General features: G+C 47.0%; 1 protein-coding gene across 1 annotated transcript in view; it reads right to left on the reverse strand.

Annotated features, from left to right (window-relative positions):
• FGF18 (fibroblast growth factor 18) overlaps positions 1-20789 on the reverse strand; it is a 64390-nt gene that overhangs the window by 22161 nt on the left and 21440 nt on the right. Inside the window, exon 2 of the mRNA XM_042826473.1 lies at positions 19886-20066. Within this exon, the coding sequence (XP_042682407.1) occupies positions 19886-20066 (181 nt within the window). The remainder of the gene's footprint in view (positions 1-19885; positions 20067-20789) is intronic.

A 20789-nucleotide genomic window follows, 5' to 3' on the forward strand; every position in this document is an offset into this window, starting at 1 on the left:
AGCAACCTGGTCCTGCAAATACTTTCACACAAAGGACCTCACACACGTCGGAAGCCCCTGAGTGCCAATACAGACCATGCAGGGCTGCAGAGTCTGGTCTCTGCCTTCGGCTGCACTGCCAAAGCAATGGAAGCATGGCTTTGGACAAGGAGGTGTGATCTTCCACCCTCCCCAGGGCTTTCTGCTCACCTAAAGGGCTCCAGGAGCCAGAGCAAAGCACAGGATCTCAGCAATTTCAGCAAGGAAACAAGGCTAAAATCCCCTTCCTAGCACACGAGAGCAGCTTCCTGAGATTTTTACCTCTGAACTTGCAGATAAGGGCTTCAGGCTCCCAGAAATGCCTTCAGGCATTTTCATTGCAAACAACCATTCGGCAGCAGGATGTCCTGCTTCATCTCCAGGACCCCGAGTTATCTGCTCAGCGTTCAGTGGGCACGTCGACGTGACACGAGGCCAAGAGATGTGCAAACATCCGCATAGGTGCCAGCCACACCTCCTGAGCTCCCAGCCCAGGACAGCTGTGTGAGCACGGCATGCTGTTATGCCCAGCTGGTCCTGAGGGATACAGGCAGAGACAGCCTAAAGATAATCGGGTTCTACACCACCACTCTCAAACTGATGAACCATCTGCTCTTTAAGCCAGCTGAACTGTGGCAATAGTTTCACCTTCAGGGATGCCCACTCAAAAAGTCCCCTGCCTTTTCAGCAGCGGCCAACAAGAAATGACTGGGAGCCCCTGGTGCTCCCCAGGCACCCCAAGGATCCTCTCAGGTGAGCTCTCATCTCTGCAGGAGGTTATGTGGTTATTGCTTCTGCCAGAACAGCAATACCAAGGGTAAAAGAACAAGAATCTAAAACAAAGAAGTACTGCTTCCAGGATTGCCCACTTGGGTCACTGAGGGATGACAAAGCTTTCATTCACGATCCCTGTAAGCCAACTCCATTAGAAATGATATTCATCTTGGGAGAAGCTTAAATGAAAATTCACTGAACGCTGAGGTCTGCAATCACTCCGTATACATGAAAATTATTTGATAGTGTAGCTGACATAAGACTGGAATAAATACCGAGATAAGTCTTAAAGGTTTTACCCAACTTAAAAATAAACAAACAAATAAACAAATAAATGGAAATAAATTTAAAAAAAAAAAAAAAAAAAACAGCTGAGGACAACATTAAGATCATAAGCATCGTGCTGCTAGCCCACGTCTGCACTATTCAGACAGGGATTTGGGTTAGGGTTAGCATTACACACAGAGCCATCTGTGCCCATTTGTAGAATCAAGAAAAAAGCACGAAGCAATGGAGAATCAGGCCCGGCCTCTCACAGATGTTTCGTGCAGCATCTAACATAAGAGACTAAAAATACTTTGGCAGTAGCTTCAGCTATGGTGAATAAGCTTATTTAGACAAGATTCAGTAAAACTGGAGGCAATAGGTTGTGTGCTTTAAAAACGTCTGGGCGGGGAGTGGCAGCGAACAAATTCTGAGCTGAACTGAACCACCTGCAAGCTTGCAATGACTAAGACGTAGGCCTGGAAAGAGAAACGTTTAAAATGTTAGCACAGAAATTCCTCTATCTCACCAGGGTGTCTTGCTGTCTCCAAACACAGCTCAAGTGGACAGTATTTCTACAGATGCAGGAAAACTGCTTGAAAAGCTGCCAGGCTCTGAGTCTGGAATTAGTGAAGGATGAGCCTCAAAAAGTTCAGAAGCTCTGTTATGCTTGAAAAAGCACCTAAAATGAAAATAAAGGGCCAAACCCTGATGTCTTTGATCATTCTCATTTGAATAAACTCCTACTGACATAGTAAAGACCAACAGACAAGGACCTCAGAACCTGGCCCTGAGCGCGCAGCTGAAATGCATCCAAAGCACTGGAGTCTCCTGGGTCTGGAAACAACGTGAACCTTCCCTGTCCCGCAGAGGGTTAGAATTACCACAAGAACAAACTCTGCTGATGTTATTTTGACTCTCTTGTTCCAGTCTCAGCCGAACCCAAAAAAAATACCGATGTACACAAAAATAACAATAAGCAGAGAACGACAACGATGGGAACCCCGTGTACTCTTGCTTCTTCAAAGCTCCTTTACTTGTGGCCAGAAGCATAGGACAGCCCGTATTTACCCTGAAGCACTCATCCATCAAGCTTGGGCAGCCTGGTGGTTGGCTGCTCATCCTCAGCAATGAACTAGGTGTGATGTTAGCACCACCATATCCTCATACCAAGGACTCCCAAACACATAAATCTCTCCCATGTGCCAACACCATGATGGTTGCACGTACTGCAGACGTGAGCCCCATCCAGGTCCCACTGTTGTGTTTGTGAGTACTCCAAACTGGGGCCAACGAGGAGAAATGCAGAAGGCATTTGTGGAGTTATGTGAATTAACATTATCAGCCGTGTCTGGCACAGAAATAGGTAATGTTCTCTGTGTACTGTGCGGATTTTATTATTCTGTGCAGAGCTGAAATAATGACAATTAATTTTATGGATGGGAATATAAGCATGTTTGTGCAATTTCTCAAAGAAGCTCACTGTAACTTTCCCTTCTTCCAACAAGTAAAAAACATGTTCAAAATAAAGTTGCACGACGCTACGGTATTTTCAGTGGGATTCTTGTGGCTCTGGAACCCAGAGGAGCAGAGGTAGCAGCAAAACCTACCAGAAAAATGTTCTGGCACACTGGGGAAATTCCTCTATGTTTTAAGGTTTAAAATGGGAGTGGCTGTTACAAATGGATTTGAATTCAATTTCAGAGAAACACACTGACTTTTTATGCTCGTGCTGCCGCCACTCACTTTCGCCACGTAATGCTCTTTGAGATGAAGCATACAGTCATCATTCTCAGATGACTGTAATTAATTTTCAGTAAAGGCTGACAGAGGAGGACAAGGAACAACCAGCCACAGAGCCCTTCCCTCCTTTTCATGAAGGCACATCCATCTGGAACCAACCACAGCCAAAGAGAGCCCTTGGATGACATACCTCAGAGGAAGTCCTCTCTATCAGCTCCCTTTAAAGGTCTCTCCCACTAGAAATAGCACAATCCTTCCAGCTATTCCCAGAGTGGCAGCAACAGAAATAGCAAATATCAGATATGCCATTAACCCTGCCTTTAACACCTTCAGTTTCATGTAACTATTTCTGGAAACATATTTTTCCTTAACTATTACTCACAGCATAGGGTGAGGCACAGCATAAGTAAGACTATTTACCTGTCTCCTACTGCATTTTTCACTGCATGAAAAGTTTGAAAAGTTGGCTTTTTTGATGGTTTTCTTTTTTTCTTTTTCTTTCCAGATTCCCCTGGGACAAAAGGCATCTGGCACTGGACATTTAAATAAGACCTGTCAGAACTGTAAAATTAGTTTTACGTACAATAAATGTACTTTAAAAAGCTCAAATATAATTCTGCATTCAAAGCACGAGTGTTTGGATTTATAAAAGGAGATTCCAAGCTGAACTGTAATATAAGGAGTAAATCAAGTACAGAACTCAGCCAGTTCTCATCTACTGTGTTACAAATAAGAGCAGAAAAGAAGCAATGTCTCTAACAGCTTATTTGTTGTTATTCTGGATTTAAAGAACCAACATAGATAGAGTAAAATACATATTACTGTTGCTTATCCCAGTTTCAATTTACCTAGAGACACACAGCATCTGCAAAGCTCAGATTCAGTCCCGTATTTACAACCAAAGTTTCTCAGTGTTTCCCAAATGTTTCAGTTTAGGCTCAGCTCATCTGGATGCCTGCAGGATCTTTTAATCAAAGTCCAAATTCTGCCCTGATTTATCGCTTGTCCAATACCGCCGTGTTGCAGAAAGTCTCACTGCACAGAGCCGAGCGTGACCGAGCTTCACCCAGCGCACACCCATTTCTGTTCTGTCTGTAACAGGGGATCCCTCTGTCCTCTCCCCACCCCAGAGGGTCCCCGCAGGTCTGTGCAGGGGTCGGTCTCTCAGCACAGTGGGTGAAATGCTGGAAGTGCATGGCATGCTGCTGCTCGAGGTGTCCAGCCGACACCTGTCCTAGCACAGACAAACACAGCTTGTTTAGCTTGGAAGACTCTTTGGCCAACTCTTCAATCAGCACATCATTCACTTTAAAAAACTTCACATTTTCAAAGGAAAAATGCAAAGGAAAAACCCTCCTTCCAGCACTCCTACCCCATGCCTGCATTGCTCCTCCCCAGTCGGACACCTCGTTAGTCTCAAGTCCTCTCCTACAGTCTTAAAGGAGAATGAAGGATGCAGAAGGAAAATCCCTCTTTATTTGTAAGTACAGGAGCTGCAGTATTTAAATGTAGCCCTGGTGGCCACGTCTTCAGTTCCATGGCCACACCAAGGAGTGGAGCTGCCCTTCATCTCTGCCACGGCAGGACAAGGCCACTCGAGAAACCTGCCAGTGCATCCCCATGGCTGCTGCCATCCACTGAGCTCAGGGATGCTGCTGGGGACCGTGACACCCCTCCCTGTCTGAGCCACGGGTGTATGGGAGACCAAGGATGTGCCACACTACCACGGAAAGCCTGTGGGAAACAGCCTGCCCAAAAACAGCCCACTGCAGAGTGCAGTCACTCCAGGTGACACATGGTGGAAGAGAGTAGTTTCTCCATCTGAGAGTCCATAAGGAGCCAAGGAGCCGGCTGACCAAAGAAAGGGAGTTTTGGTGCCAGCTCCTGGCAGGGACAGTAGATAGCCCCACAGGGCACAGCCCCACACGGCACAGCCCTCCCCAAGCTGGGCCAGAGCAAAGCATGAAACAAAGACCATCTGTGTGCATCAGGGCAGGCAGGGCACAGGGCAGGCACAGCCACAGTGTGAGCAGCCTCCAGCCAGCCCAGCACAACCATGGTGCTCACCCGCCAGCCCTCGACCTGGCTCTCTGCTTCAGGTCCACCTCTAGTGGGAAGAGTTAAAATTCATCCCCAGAGAGACACTAATGAAAAGGAGACAAAAAAGCAGGATGCTGGTGAATGATAACAGTGGGTGGCCAGTCGCCCGTGGCCGGTGCGTTCTGCATACAACAGGCACAGCCGAGTGTGTCTGGCAACAGACAATTATTTCACCCGAGGTGTGTGAAGCGGGAGCCCCCAGAGCCATTCTCCAGTGGAACCACCCAGCCATGTCGACGAACAAAAACGCTTGCCGGGAACGGCCCTCTCCTCGCTCGCATCTCCCCACCGGGTTTGTCTGTGTTGTCCTTCCTGCTGTGGCATTTGCAGCTCTGAAAAAAGAAGCGGGTCAAACATCTCCAAATGGTGCATTTAGTGCTTCCCCTCGGGTGTCCGTGGTGTCCCGGCCATTTTCCTCCTGGATGCCAGCAGCATTCACTGGGGAGAGAGCTGACCCCTCTGCGGTGGGCGAGAGTGCCTGACGCTAAGTGCTGCTAATGCGTTCTGCATTTGTGCTCGGGGGCAGGAAATCTCAACTTCCAGTGCCAAGGGGTTAATTATAATTTATATAGCAAGATCTCAGGCAGTGTTTTTTTTTCCTTCAGCTAATTAAGAGGTACAATTACCTCTGAGAATCAAAGGGCTATTTTGGTACCCTGCTATCAGAAACAGATTATAGTCACTTAGAACACAAGGACATCTCAGCTTTTCTATGCGTGCTTCATTTTTCATTTAGATCATTAAAAAGACATTGTCATCTTTCTGCTCCATCACCGCAGCATGCTGAAAAATGCCTACAAAAGCCATCACAAGACATTAGCATCTCACCGTGCTGCTTTCCTGGTGATTAGCTGCAATCTCAACACTGCTGTCACCACCACCCAGGACCACAGGCACTGGCTGAGTGCTGGGCAGCTCGCAGCCACCTGGGCTGAGGGCATGTCGATGGCCTCGCCTGATTCCCACCCCCCCCCCCCCCCCCCCATCAGCTCCTTTCCTTCATGTTTGTGCAGAGGTTTAACGGCTCTGCTTCTGTCCCTCGCCACTCTCAGCAGTGTTTGCCAAGCCATTGCAAAGGGTTCATGTAAATTCAGATGTAGGGAGAGGGGGGTTTGGGTTGAAGATGTCATCAAGTTCTGGGGAGCCCTGAAGTCACTGAGGTTACACGCACAGCATGGACTGCACCCTCAGCCTGACCTGGTATGGACTACAGAGAAGTATTCCAGCAGTCACTATTGCACAGCCGTGGGCCATGGCTCTGGGATAACGAGCACTATAGCTACACACGGATGCTGTGTCTCTGCCAGCAGACCACATACACTCCAGGCAGTTACAAGACAGGATCTCACCCGTCTGCACCCTCACCCTGACCTAAGATGCAGTCAGGAGCACACTGAGGGCTAGCAGAGTCAACGAGGGCCAACTGCTATACATGATGTTAGGAATGTACCATCAGAGCCAAGAGAGCCCAGCAGTAGGCATCACCCACCTCTGCCTGCAGCTCAATTAAACCTCCCCGGTTGTCACTGCCCTTTGATGTGCTAACTACTGCCTAACTGTGTTGAATTTGCCACAAAGCAGGCGGAAACACACAAACCAAATACACAATAATGAAAGGCATTATTGTTAAATTACGAGGAGATAACGCAATCAACACCTCGGCATGGAGAGATGCTGACTGGCACTGCTCAAAGGAGCTCCAAGAAGTTCATTTAACACGTCCCAACTGTCCTTCCTTCCACCCTTGAATTCACTCCTAGATAGGCAACTGCCACCGAAAGGAAACAGCAGCTGCCACAAGCCTTTTCACAAGAACATTTAACGACACCAACTAGCAGCAAACAGAGCAATCACTGCATTTGGTGACTACGGAGTCACCGGGCAGAACACCTGGTTCCACTGCAGGAGTCCAAGTGCAAATCAAGAAAGCTTTCCTATGTAAAAGTTGGTATTTGGAGTGTAAGATGAGATGGCATTTTTTAGGAGATTTATCATTGCATAGAGGGAAGGGTAAAAAAAAGAAAAACAAAAAACAAAACGAGAAAAGGAAAACGCTGAAGACCTACTGGATGGTTCTGGAAAGCTCACGCCTGCACCCAAAATCCAGCACCTCTCCTAATGCAGAGCAATGGGTGCAGGCGGGCAAAGGGCCTGGCTCTGCAGGGCAAAAAGCAAGAACTGCTGCTTGCAGTCCCAGCCTAAGCCACTAACCTGTAGCGCCTCAGTGAGAAGGAATAGTGAATGCTTAATCAGCAACACAACCAAGCTATATAGGGGAGAAAAAGAGAAGCAGATCCAGAGGGAAATACATATATACCTCTCCTTCAAGCTCGCTTTTTACTGAAGAAGCTGCAAAAGCTCCAGTCCACTTCAGAACACAAACACTGACACTGAAATTCAGAGCCCTGAGCCGCTTCCAGCAGGGAAAATATACTGACCGCAGTCTGTTTGGAGGTCAAACAAAATCAATAGCTTTTCTCTCCAGTCTGTCTCTAAACTGAGCTTCTTTCAAAGACATCCAGAGAAAATGGATCATCTTTTGTTGTTGTGTGTGGTTTGGGGTTGGGCTTTTTTTGTTTTGTTTTGTTTTAAGTGGTCAAACAGTCACACAAGCCTAAGAAGCTCCTTCCTCCCTCAGCACACTGAAAGGATTGTATAGAGGTCAAAACCGCCATCAGTTTTACTACACAATAGATGAGTTATCCAACTCTTGGGGAGGAAACCAAGCTGGAAGCTGCTTAACGCTTGGTAAGAGAGGAAAAAATAAATCAATGCATTTGCTTGATCAGGGTATGTTTAAAGCTGGTTGTCAATTAGTTCAACACAGTTTGCTGTTAAAGAGCACAACAATTTAGCCCCAGGAGCTGAAATTTGCAGCGTTTCCTCAGATTCCTCCTGCTGAGAGACTGATATTGGTTTCAGCCAGGTCAGACACGGAGGAGCAGGGCTGGGGCAGAAAGTCACAACCACAGAGCAGGGTTTGGTGAAAGGAGGCCTGGAAGCGGGTATGCAGGGCTGGAGTCTCAGGTCTGGAGCCTGGGGAGCAATTTGCAGAGGCGCAGGCCAAGAGATCTCCTCCTCTGCCTTTCCTCTCCATTCAGAGTACACAGTAAGCTGGTTTAATGCTCAGAAAGGAGAAAGGATAACACATACTGGTCATTGCACTGGTCCAAAACATGCCCCTCCACTACACAGTGCAGACCTCTGAAGAAACCACAGGTGCCCTTGTGCAGAGAGGTGTTGCCTTAACAAATGCTAGTCACTCCAAAATGAGGGAAGGGGAAGAAGGACTGGCACGGCAGTATGGGAAATTTTGCCTACATCTAATTTTTTAGACTACAAATTCTTCAAAATTTCAACAAAAAATCACAAGGAGGAAAGGGAGAGACAGGCCACCACCAGACACTTCCTAAGGATCCCAGTGCATCCAGAGAACCACTGCCTTCAAAGCAACTGGTCACTGACAACCTTAAGTGCCAGGTCTGAGTGTTGAAAGACACTCACCAAATCACAAAATAACACAAGCTGGAAAAGATTGCTGGAGGTCATCTGGCCTAGCCCACTGCCCAGAGCAGGACCACACTAATCCATCATTCCTTAGCTGTGCTCAGCTCCACTGCAGTAGGTCGCTCTTCCCAAGAAAGCTGACATCCTCATCTTGAATTAAGGAACGCACTATTATTCTGCCAGAGGAACAGGCACACCTGGAGCTGCCTTGAGATCAGCAGCACTGAAACTGCCCATGGCTGATTCATATTTGCTTAACGGGCAGCAGAAAGGTATTAATGTCCACTCTACATCGACAACCCCCATCCGCACAGCTCCTGCTACCTCCAGTTTGTCACTCTGGAGGCTGAGGTTTACCCCTTGCACACATCTCTCCCCTCACTGCGTGCCTCCATGCTGCAGAACTGATGTCAGGTGTACTCCCACACTGCTGACTTTTGCTCTTGTCAGTATCTATTCTAGGTATATCAGAGCTGCTGTATGCCTTACAAGATTTGTTTTTGCCTGCTGCACGCACACAGCTCGCCAGCCCCACAGCTACATGGAACCTGACTCATCCACTGAGCTGCACACACATATGCTGCAGGAAGAAAGCTTTGTTCCACCAGTGCTGTAAAGGGCACTTCATTTCCAAGTAAACACATTCAGCATCTTTTAATTAGGATCTTAGCTCCTTCTTATGCCCACATGGGTTTAATAGTTCCGGCACCAGAAAACCCTGGCAAAGCACAAAATGGCTTATGGCAATTGTGACCGTCAGATGTTCACACAAACTCATTCTGTTTGCAAGAACAGACAAGGTTTCCAGCTAGAAACTCAACTGCAGTTTCTTTGCTATGCTTTTCAGCTCCCCTCCTCCAGTCCTCCCAGGTGGATCAATTTACCCAGTGATCATCCAGCTTTTATGTTTACGTGTTAGCACCCCCAAATTAGTAGGTGTAAAGTCAATATCCTTTGGTCTATTTGCTCCTAACAAGCCACCGGTTAAAAATTCAACTTGAAAAAAGAGTCAGGAATGCAGATGCAGAAACAAATGAAATAAAGGCAAGAATCACTGCTGATCAAATGTCTCGCAAAGACAAGGGGCTGGGCTGGCCATGCAGCACCGTACTATTGTCACCAGCTAAAACCTAACAGCTTTGATTTGCCTCCCACTGGCTAAAATGGTTTGAAATGCAAGGTCTTAACAAAGGTGCAAGACACAAGAGGAACGGGAGGCACTGCTGGGATCTTAATCTCCTTTCGGTCTCACGGGGAGCTTCAGGAACGGCTCTGCTGAAGTCAGTGGAGTTTCGTGACCGCAGGCAAGAAGGAAACCAGGCCTCGGCTGCAACAGAGATCCAACTCCGTGACCCCTCCAGCTCCACACAGCAGCAGAGATTTTCCTTAGGATTTATCCTAAGTTAGAAGGCAAAATGTTTAGCTCCTGGAACCTGAGACAACGTCACTGATAAGACCATCTTTCAGCAGCTGAGATCACCCACTGCCTTGACACAACATGTGATTCAAAACCCGGAACCCAGAGCTCTGCTAGTAACAGGGATTCTGTGGTAAGGATGCTCCTCACCTCTGTCCCACACAGGAGGAGCCACAGACACAGTGAGGGCATTATGACCATCCCTGGCCAAGCACTGAAGCCATTTAGACATTACTTTTCCACTGTTTAGATTTAGCTGGTATTTATATGCCACTCGGTACTTAGCTCTTCCATGCTGCTTCTCTGTACCATCGTAGATTTTTCAATGCTTCAGTGCCTGCAGGTGATCTGCTGCTGGAGATCCCCCTCCTTTATCTGTTTGTCTGCTTCCTCTTCTGACTTTCCTTGACAAAGCACTTGAGAACTATGGGTATAAGTTGAACCACGCCAGCCACATCAGCATGAAAGTCTGCATCCCAAGTGCATTTCACCATATGCTCCAGCATCAACCATGACGAATTTCAGCTTGTGTCACTGCCATCCATGTGCAACACCCACTGCTCCTCCATTACACGACACAGTTCTTCGATGGAGAACAGAAGCAGAGGAGCAGTGCCAGAGGACGAGGCCTCCTCTACACCACATTACCTGGGGCAGATCCTTCCAGCCAGCACAGCTGCCATCCAGTTGTGATCGCTGGGAAGCTGCTTGTTGGAGCGGACCCAACACTCACTACTGCTACAAGAAGGCTGGACTGCAGAAGATGGCAGGATTTGCTCTCATTGCTTTGGTTAGAAAGGCGCCTTTTTTGGCAGCTGCAAACGTGAGAAGTCTTGCAAGCAGTTATTTCAGATCTCAGATATGAGGGTAAAATAAATTTGAGTGTTACCAAGCGATGCTTCAAACTCAGTCGCTCCAGGCAGCATAAGCAAAAGAGAGGCACTAAAGTGACTACAACATCAGGGACACAAAGCTCAGGAGACATTTCGAAGCTCTCAGCTTCTATGTTACTATAAAAGCCTGAATTGTCTCTTATGGGCATTCTGAAAACACTTAAAATTCAGTAGGGACAGAAGCATGTACTACTCATTGCTGGCACAGCTCATTAAGAAAGATGCTCACCCAGTGCAGCCATGCGACCATCAACCTCCAACCTCAACACTCCTCTGTTCCTCACAATAAGAAAAAAAAGAGAGTTTTTTTTAAAGGGCCTTCTCATTCCCTTTGCTTCCAGCTCGCCTTCCCGTCTTGCAAGAGCTGAGGAGACCGCAGACGCTCTACACGTTTTCTCCTCTGCATCCCACTGGCAGGCAGTCTGGAAAATGCCAGTATTGGAACGGTCTGAATTCAGCGGTTTCTGAATGCTGATCGGACACTATTTCGTTCAAGCCACAGATAGTCATTTTTGGGGGGTATTTTCAGCTCCCTTTTCGGACTCTTCCAGATTTCCAAGCGTCATGCATCAGCAATTTCTCCTCTTCAGAGCTTCATATTTTTCACCTTTCTGCCGAGCCCAAGGCTCCGTGCAGGCTCGCAGGGGACAGGGCCCTTCCCTGCTCTTCCAGACGGTCACGCAATGCTACTGGCATGGCGAATGTTTGCTGTGCTCCACCTCACAACGGCGGAAATTCCTAACTATCTGGTTTGTGGAAGAGCCGAGGTAAAACCTGAGCAATTAAAATGCCTTAGGTTTTATAAAGCCCAACACCTTTCCTGAAGAAACTCAAACCTGAAAACAAGAACGTCCTCATAGCACCTGAAAACACTAAGTAAACAGTTCGAATCAGGCTACCAGTCCCCACTGCTACTATCTCTTCAACACCTCTCCAGTCATAATGCCATCATCCTTATGGCAAATCCGCACGGTGTGTTGCAGCTTTCGTGTTGGAGATGAAGGAGGGATGCCCAAGGATGTTAAGGATGAAATCTGTGCTGCATTGTTGCACCTGAGAGTCAAGGTTTTTCCCTCTGCTGCCTGGAGGCCCCGGCCTGAGCAGCCCAGCACTTTACGTGGGCAGGCTGCAAGCAGTAGGCATGCCCCAGCTGAGCAACTCAGCCACCACTACTGATATTACCCTACTGGCAAAGCAAGCTGCTGCATTTAGGTTTCCCAAACAGTACCCTAGCAAGGTACATGTTATCTGCAAGCAGAACTGTGCTCATCACACTCCAAGGTTTCATTTATCATCCTCTCTTTAATTAGAACACTCTCGTTGAAGTTAGTGACATTTCTTCTCTCCTCCAAACATTTCTTGTGAAGGACAAATCTCGCCATCCACTTGACAGCACACGGAGTACGTAGATGGAAGACAAAAAATTCTACAAGTTGATGCTTTTCACAAGGTCCCACCCCTTCCCAAAGTAAAAGCAATTTTAAAAGCCTTTCAGAAATGCTAACTAGCCTGCTCTCTGGGTGCTTTTAATTGGGTTCCAAGAATCAACTTGAATTCATGACTGTCTTCATGCTTAGATATGAGAAAAAGATGGCAGAAAGCACACTGCAGTGTTTGGTGAGGGACATTAAAATACAACAACTAAAACCAACTCAGGAGGGGTTTCCTCAGCATTTCTGTGTACGCACTCATGGCCTAGAAATATTTAAAATTATGCAAACATATTCTAGGACTTCATCTTCCAATAACTATGTGGCACCCCCATGTATAAATTCTGGATAGAAGTAATTTTTGCACTAATATCCTTAGAGCCTCTTTCCCATCCTGGAAAAGAAAGGGAAGCCCCAACTTTGTTTCTGTGTTATTTCATCACGCAGAAGAACATTTAGGAAAGCAGCTGCTCAAGCTTCATGGGAAAGAAATATAATCACGGCGAGGCAGGAACAGATAATATCATATTGACCTGTCTTCAGGGTCTGGCATTCACATTTTCATAAAGTGCCTAGGAAGATAAATCACTATACTAATAATATTTGTATTGATTATCTAAACTGAAGCAGCAATCGACTCCATTGTCTCACTTCCTCTTAAATTGCTCACAGATGGGATCCTATTTCCTATTCTGCATTTCTAATGGGAACACTTAAATCACAGCACAGGATTATACACACACACAAACTGTTAACAAAAAACCCCTTACAACTTGCATGGAGATAAAGATTTTTCATTCTGTAGCTCTCTTTCCACTCTGCATAGAAATTAAAAATGACAAACGATCAGCAGACCTTTGTATTACTTCTCCTGGTGGCGTCTGAGCACCTAATATTTACTGACAGGCAGGCGCAGGCTTTCCAGACATCAGTCGGTGATGATGGGGGCCTGGAGTTCAGACACAGAGCTAAGAGGTGATTCCTTTTTCCCTGCAAGCAAAGGCCCTTGAAAATATCCCAGCGTCCAAAACAGGGAAATCATCAGAGGGAAACAAATAACAGCTTCTGCTGGAAGGGCTCCGGCAGGTACTTACACCAAACAGGGACCAGACGGCCGAACATCAGGTGTGGAACTGGGCCACAGTGGGAGTTTGGGATGGCAGCTATCGAAAAACAGAAGTTTAGGGCAAAAAAAACAAAAAAACCCACGCGTTAGTTGAAATAGATTTGTGACAGATCAAAGAGCAAAAGGTTTGGATTCTTTTTTCTCCCCCCCAAACATCACATTTTGCCTGAGCAGAGCTTTCTGGCACAGACGCAGAACTCAGCAGTTAAAAAAAAAAAAAAAAAAAAGTCTCAGATGTACAGATGGTTTGTATAAGATGATTACAACATATTTCACGTGGCTGCTGAACCTTTCAGAGTCAACTGGAAGGTGATGGCAGCCGAGCCCCCTCACTGCACGGGGAAGCCTGGGAGGTCCGGCCCAGCGCCGTGCCCGGAGCTGCACAAAGCCGCGCTGCTCCCCGCACCTGCGGCCAGGGCAGGGCTGCATCCAGCCCAGCGCACCGCCCGGCTGCACGGGCAGGCGTTCCGAGGGAAAAAACAGCCAAATAAAGCCTGCAAGATGTTGGGCAAGAGGGGGGAAAAAAGCGAGACGCAACGCAGCAGCTGGACAGCGAAGGCTTCTCAGGCTGAGGCCAATCACCAGGATCCGTACGACTGTACAGCTGCCATGGTGAATGATCAGCGCTTACGCTGAGGTCAGCTCTGCCCTCGGGCTAAGTAAGTGAAAATAAATGGTTGAGAAGATAAAAGGTCTTTTAAAAAAATTATTTGTCTTGTTGTCATGTCAAAACTGTAATGGGAAGAGACGGGAGGCAGCAATATGTAGTTTAAATAGGAAACAGCCACGCTGATGGCTCGGCTGACTAAATTACAAGGCAAAGCGCGGTGCAGTCAGGCTCGCTGGCTGATCTGCGCAGGGCTGGACAGGTCCTTGTGCACATACCTGGTTCCTGGGACGAGAAGCAGGTTTCTGAATGCAGAGCTTGTGGAAATACAGCTATATTTAACAAGCTGCAGCCACTACTTGGGCTACACCTGCCATCTTTCTCGCAGGTTAATTCCGTGCCTTCCAGCCACAACGAGTTCAGTTTTCCTTCCTGACCTTCCCGAGGGGATCAAAATTGATTTTAATTATTCCAGGAAGGGAAAGGGTTAATCAGTTTTCCCAAGGCAGCTTGCTGTTAAGGTGCCAGAAACACTGAGGGGAAAGAATGACTTGCTAAGGATGGGACAATGGCGCTGTTATTTTGCATTTGTTTCCAGGCTTTGAGATAGAACAAATGGGAGTCATTAGTGAAATGAGTTTAGGGAGTTCTAAATTAGCTGTCAAGCTGCCAAACCCGAAGAAGTGCTATGTCAGCTCATTAATTCTGGAGAGCACAGGATTACCCAAACCTAGGAAGGAATCCTGCAAAATTTCGAGTCAATTAAAGGAGGCTATTTTGCTATAATAATATTTTCCGCACATATTACACCTTCTCATGGAACAGAGCCCATTTCTACCACAAATGAAATCTCTGGCGGGATGGAGCGTGGCTTATGTCTAGACAGCTGTAATGTGCTCTCCATGGGCTCGTCCACTGGCATCTCTGGGAAGCTCCGGCTACAGCAGCAGTGGGACAGCTGGCTGTGTGCACACCACCAGGCAGGGTGACCCTGGGATGGAGGCACCCACCTCCACCAGCACTTGGCTTCCCCTGTACGCTTGTAGCTGCCAACTGCAACTTTCAGAGCTTGAGAGCTGACCAAAAAAGGACACGTGCATGGAGCATGTGTTAGCACCAACACCTGTGATACATCCATTTTCATCATGCACGATACCTCTTGACTTTGCTTTCCTTCTTGGGCTGCCTGATCCCAGATTTTCTGACCCTGTAAGCAAACACATGCTTTGTATGTCTCCGAAAACCTGTTCTGGGAGTGTTTGTTGAGTCCTGAGCTTAACGCCACCGAGATCAGAGGGAGTTCTCGAGGGCACCTTGCTGGAACTGGGCAGCCAAGAACATTGAGAGCCAACAGGATGCCAAGAAGGAGAGAAAGCACACCTACGTGCTGTGCCCCTTGTGTGGAACATCCTCGGAGAAAGCCTCCCACCTTACAAACTACAAGAGATTTCTTTACCTGGGATAGACCCAGCGTTGGCTAACTGATAACCCACCTGCATATATCACATCCTTGCCTCATGGTCAGCCAAGTACTTGCCATAAATAAAAACTAACTCCCCATGGAGTTAGTGGAGGGTGAGCTCAAACACCCCACAAATGTCCGTCACATCTGTCTGTATGTCTATCACTGTGCTTTGCCCCTCAGGATAATGGTAGACACTTTAAAACAAAAATCACATGGCTGTGAAATACAAATGAGGCAAAAAATGCCTTCACCCAACCAAGAGAGCTCTCTCACCAACTGCACCGGATACAAAGATAGCGAACAAACAGGATAGAATGTCTTCTGCCTTTTGTGAAATGAAAATAAATGAAAGGATCTAAGGTTTCAGGTCACTGATCCCTCTCTTCCCTATCTGTACCATTTATCGGAGGTAGAATATAAAGGTTCCAGGTCCTTTTCTTTTTTTGTCAGCACTTTAATGGTTGTTTTTTCTCCTTCCCCCTTTCATTTTCTGAATGAAAGGACCACTTAGGAACCTGTAAAGTAATAATAAGCTTATAGCAGGAATATTGTTTTTCTGAGCCAGTGCAAACTCTTCCGAATAGGTCGAGGAGATTAAAGTAAACCTGCAATCTGTAAATAGATCAGCCTTTTAATTAGTTTATAGTCTGCGAAGAGATAATATTTTGCTCACATAGATCCTTCTGTTATCTGAAAGATCTCAGAGCACTTTAGGAACATCAATTAAGCCTTTAAAAAAAAAAAAAACAACCCACAACCTTGGGAGATAGGTAAGTGTATTTAGATTAATTAGTAGCTGTGAGCAGCAGGCATTATTATTAGATTTAATTTAGTCCAATAATTGACTTATCTGTTAATGGATTCTAATTCATCTGAGAAAGGACCAAATCTATCTGATTAAAAGGTTTACATCGACTCAATTAATTCTATTAACTGACTTAATTTGCCATTTAATAATTCCACATATGGGGCCAGATCTTGGCCCTGAACAACACATAAACCTAACATCACATACCCAAATTATCACGCCAATAAAACTATGCATCACAGAGTTGCATTTTTCCTCATTTGTGGGACATGGAGGCCCAGATAAAACATTTGAGGGGCCCTTCCTCACGCTGGATTTCTCCTGGCCCTGCAGATCGCTCTCTTGCTGCTTGTCATTTAGCTGTACTTGTGATGGCTGCCTGGAAACGAGCAATTCACTGCCTGAGATTTGTCACTTCCCCTCTTTTCTGGGCATTCTCTTCAACCAAGAGGTGAGAAGTTTTACAGAAGTCAATAAAACCTTGCAATAAAACTAACCAACTCTCCATTCCTTCAAAGGCAGAATAACCCTCACATGCCAGCCATTTGGAAGCTGTATATGTGCAAAAAATAAAAGGCCTCTCTTCAATTGGACACACTGTTCTTTAACCAGTTGTAAAAGTATGGGAGGAGGGGGGAAAGAGGTGCTAAAATGTTACTGCCTCCCCAGCCTTAAAATTGACTAGTGCTTATCGTTCATGATGCGCATTACGAACCACAGCCATGGTCTCTCTCTCAACAGAGTCATCCCTGCTCCCCACACCAAGTCTGAGCTGCCCTGCCCTTGCCTAATATTACCACCCTTTAATGGGACAGAGTTCTTGGAAGGACACAGCATCATTTTGAAAAGCCAAGAAAACAACTTCTTGCCCGCTGCACACTCCACCTCCTAACCTCTGATAAGCCTCCTGCTCCCAGTCCGGACACCCTGCAGCAGTGAGTCTTTGAGCTGGAAGCACACTCGGTAACACTCGCACCTCACAGCTTTCCAATGTGGCACCTCTTTGCATGGCCTGTACTTGTGCCTGAGCGGATACAACTGTCCCCAATGACTGCAGAGCTGGAGCCCAGCAGAGGCGTTCTGAGATAGCCCTGCCCGTGTTTGAAATGCTGTTCAGGAAGGAGTAGGCAGGAGAACGCAGGGCTGGAGCCAGCTCACGTTCCACCTCCACAGGCACCTTTTCCCACATCTGTTGCCTTTTCTCAGATATTGGCTTCTGCTCGTCCTCTCAAAGCCTTCCCTGGGCTGACACTCAGCCTCTGTAATCCTTCCAACATCAATTCACATCACCTCCACCATGATCTCGCCTTTCCGTGGGGACTGGGTTAAGACAGGGGAAAAGCTGTGGGAGACTGCATCGTCTGCAGCCAAGAAAAGAAGTGGGAACCAGGCACTCCCAAATGCTAAGCTCTGACTCACTGTGCCAACTTAAAGGCAGGAAAAAGAGGAAAGAAGAGAAAAAGGGCAGTAGGAAAAACAGCCATCTGCTGCCTAAGAGGGTAAGGTGTCCTCCTTCAGAGGCAGATCTGACCAGCAGCACTGAGATTTGGATCAAAAGTTCACAACTGTTCAGATCTCCGGACCTGGTTTAAGCCTCTCTCTGGTCTCGATCAAAGGTTACTCCATAATAATGCCTCTGGGGGAGGGGTTCCCAGCACATAATGAATCCTGTGTCATTGCCTTTGTATCCAGTTTTGGCTGTAACACAGATGGTTCTCACTTCAGTAACTCTGACATCTCTCCCCCCTTCATTATCACAGCTAGGAGCTCTGCATGGTCACATCCTGGACCTTCATGCCCCACCTCACTGTCTACCCGATTATCATGCTCTAAGTGTTCCTGTGCCAGGCAAGATGATGAACAGATTTCCATAACCTTTCAGCAGAGCTAGAAATGGGAAGGCTTTGCAGCTTGACACATCAAGGAGTTTTATTAGTAGGAGAGGGGGAGGGAGCAGGCAGGGGTGTTAGCAAATGGCCTCAATGGTCAGAGCACGTCGGGTTTTTAGAGGGATTCCAGCAACCGGAAGAGTGGATTTGGTGGCAAGCAGCGATGCACACACCACAGAGCTCCTCAGACTGGAAATGTAAGGCTCTGTGATTGTGCAGCTTCTCCACTGGTCACAAGCACTCTCCTGCGCTAGGATTTGTTGTTCAGACATTATTGTATATGTATGAAGGGGACAAGATGGGCTTTGACACATAAATTAGCACTTGTCAGCTGCTCACGGGCACACTTCCCTGCTGCACCCCACTGTAAATGCTGCCTTCTTTCACAGAGAAGAAAACTGCATCACGTTACCTGACATTCACTGCAGGCAAGAGCGCTTCCTGGGACGCCAGCAGCTAACACACAGTGATTAGTTTACATATCAAACCTTAAGAGGATGAATGCAATAAAATGACACAATAATTAGCAGCCACGTGGCACTTTGCACTGCTGTTTCATCTGGACACTTTGGAATGACAAAGGAAAACGCTGATGAACCCACAGGGCAGGGCTTTTTCTGAGCGACTGTTGAGTCGGCGGACAGCCTTGGGGGTTCATTTCACAACAGCCAGCTACCTTTGAGCTAACACCTCCAGTGGCACAACTACATATTTCTGCCACAGCAGATGATCTCTGGAGGTCCCTTCCAACCCCTACAATTCTGTGATTCTGTAACGAAAGGGGCACAGAACTGTAGGGGTTGGAAGGGACCTCCAGAGATCATCAAGTCCAACCCCCTGCCAAAGCAAGCAAAATGATGACCATGGATGGTACGTCAACTTGTCCGAAGGCCGCTGATGGAATAATAGTTCTCACATTTTGACCTGCACTCCATCTGAGACGAATCGTACCCCACCTCCACCTCTGCTGCACGTCAGGTGAACCTCATGTGAACGTGCATGCTGGCTGACACATCTGCACACACACACAGCAACACCTGTGGACTGTGTGTCTGTAAGGGAAAAAGGGCCATTTCTCAAAACAGCCCTAAAACCCTTCCAGCAACCGTGAATCAGGCCTAAAAAAAGTCAAGCAAAAGTGCCTCTGCCAAAGCCATCTCCCAGTGTACAAAGACGAGGAAATTTTTTTATAGTTCAGTCTCCAACCAGCACTTCTATCATGATGCTTGTATGCAGATCAAGATGGAAATTACTGAATGCACTGCCAGCCTGTGTAAGTTATTTGTGCCCCTGTAGGATCTACGTGCCTCAGGATTCAGCTTAAGCACTCTTAAAGCTCTGAAGTCTGCTTAATTTCAGCTCAAACCAAACACTCTCCTCTAGAAAGATGAAAGGATGCTTCACTCAAGCACTGGGATTCTTCCACCCCTCAAGCTCAGTTCACAACCACAGTTTCCAAGTCACTAAGCCAAGGGCCACAGTTCATAAGGAAAGAACATCCTAAGTGACCAACTTTGATATCACATAAATAACACGAGGAAAGTTGTACGCTCACCTGCTAGGCAGAGAAAGATTTTTGTCTTCAAGCACCATCATGCACTCAGAAACAGGGGCACTCCAGTACCACGGGTTGGAACAGCCCGCAGCTGGGAGCTGGGCTGACAGCCCACTCTAACGCAGCAAATTCCACGTTCTTAATCTGAAAAGGTTGTTTTTTTTTTTTCTCCCTGTGATCCTCTGCATTTTATTGCTCTTCTCATTTTTCTCCCACGAGGTTCTCAGGCCAACACAGTGAATTAAAGCTTTTGAACTGAAGTCTGGGGGATCCCAGTAAATACTCTTACCATATTTATCTCCGTCTTCTCCTTTGGCGCTGATCCTCCTGCCCAGCACTTGGATGTGCTTCCCGCTTGTCCTGCTGTACAGCTGATAGAGCCGGAGCTGCTTCCTGCTCACGTCGTCTCTTGCTCGTGTTTGGTTCTCCACGTGTATCCGAAAATCTACATTCTCCTCGGCAACAAACATCTGAAAGTGGTGGGGAGGGAAAAAGAAAAGAGAACAGACTATGAAACAAAATAAGCATCTCAGATAGAAAGATTACACATCAACCTGCCAAAGGGCACATGGTGCAAGATGACTGGGATTTGGCTGGCCTTCATCTGACAGCCGAGCCCGTGGTATCAGGCACTCAAAATGTAATTCTACCCAGAGCTGGCTCTAGAGAGTAAGCCAAACCTGAGTTTTTACAATCAAACTGTGCATGAGGGGGTGGTTGAGTAAAAACTTCTGCTCGGTCCTGCTTTGATTTAATCCTGGTCAACCAGGCTGGCCATAAATTAGGCTCGCTTTTGCATATTCATAGCCTCTATCAAGCTACGTGGACATGTATAGGAGAAAGGGGACTGGCACTTCAATTTCAGAGAATTTGTGCTTCACCTTCAGCAACTGTGTGGATTAATGGCAGGGAAGAAGTCAAGGGAAAAACCTATTTATGCTGACGTTAGCGAACTGGATTCTAGCTACAGACAGGCATAAAATCTAGAAAGATAAATGTGTCATGTATTTGTGGGCTCTCTTCAGCACAAATTTGTTGCCTGCTTGGCTTTAAGTGAAGCCTGATCATTGCTGACTGCCTATTGCTGCATCTCTGTCCAGCCCAACCTGGGGAGGGATCACTTGGAGCAAGCAGTAAGAGCCCAACTGATGTGTCCAGCTGACAGGCCATTACCAGCAGGGTTCCGGGCGCTT

The sequence above is a fragment of the Centrocercus urophasianus genome, unplaced genomic scaffold, assembly GCF_019232065.1.
Source record: "Centrocercus urophasianus isolate 14NV4802_14NV808 unplaced genomic scaffold, USGS_Curo_1.0 seq_26, whole genome shotgun sequence".
NCBI lineage: Eukaryota > Metazoa > Chordata > Aves > Galliformes > Phasianidae > Centrocercus > Centrocercus urophasianus.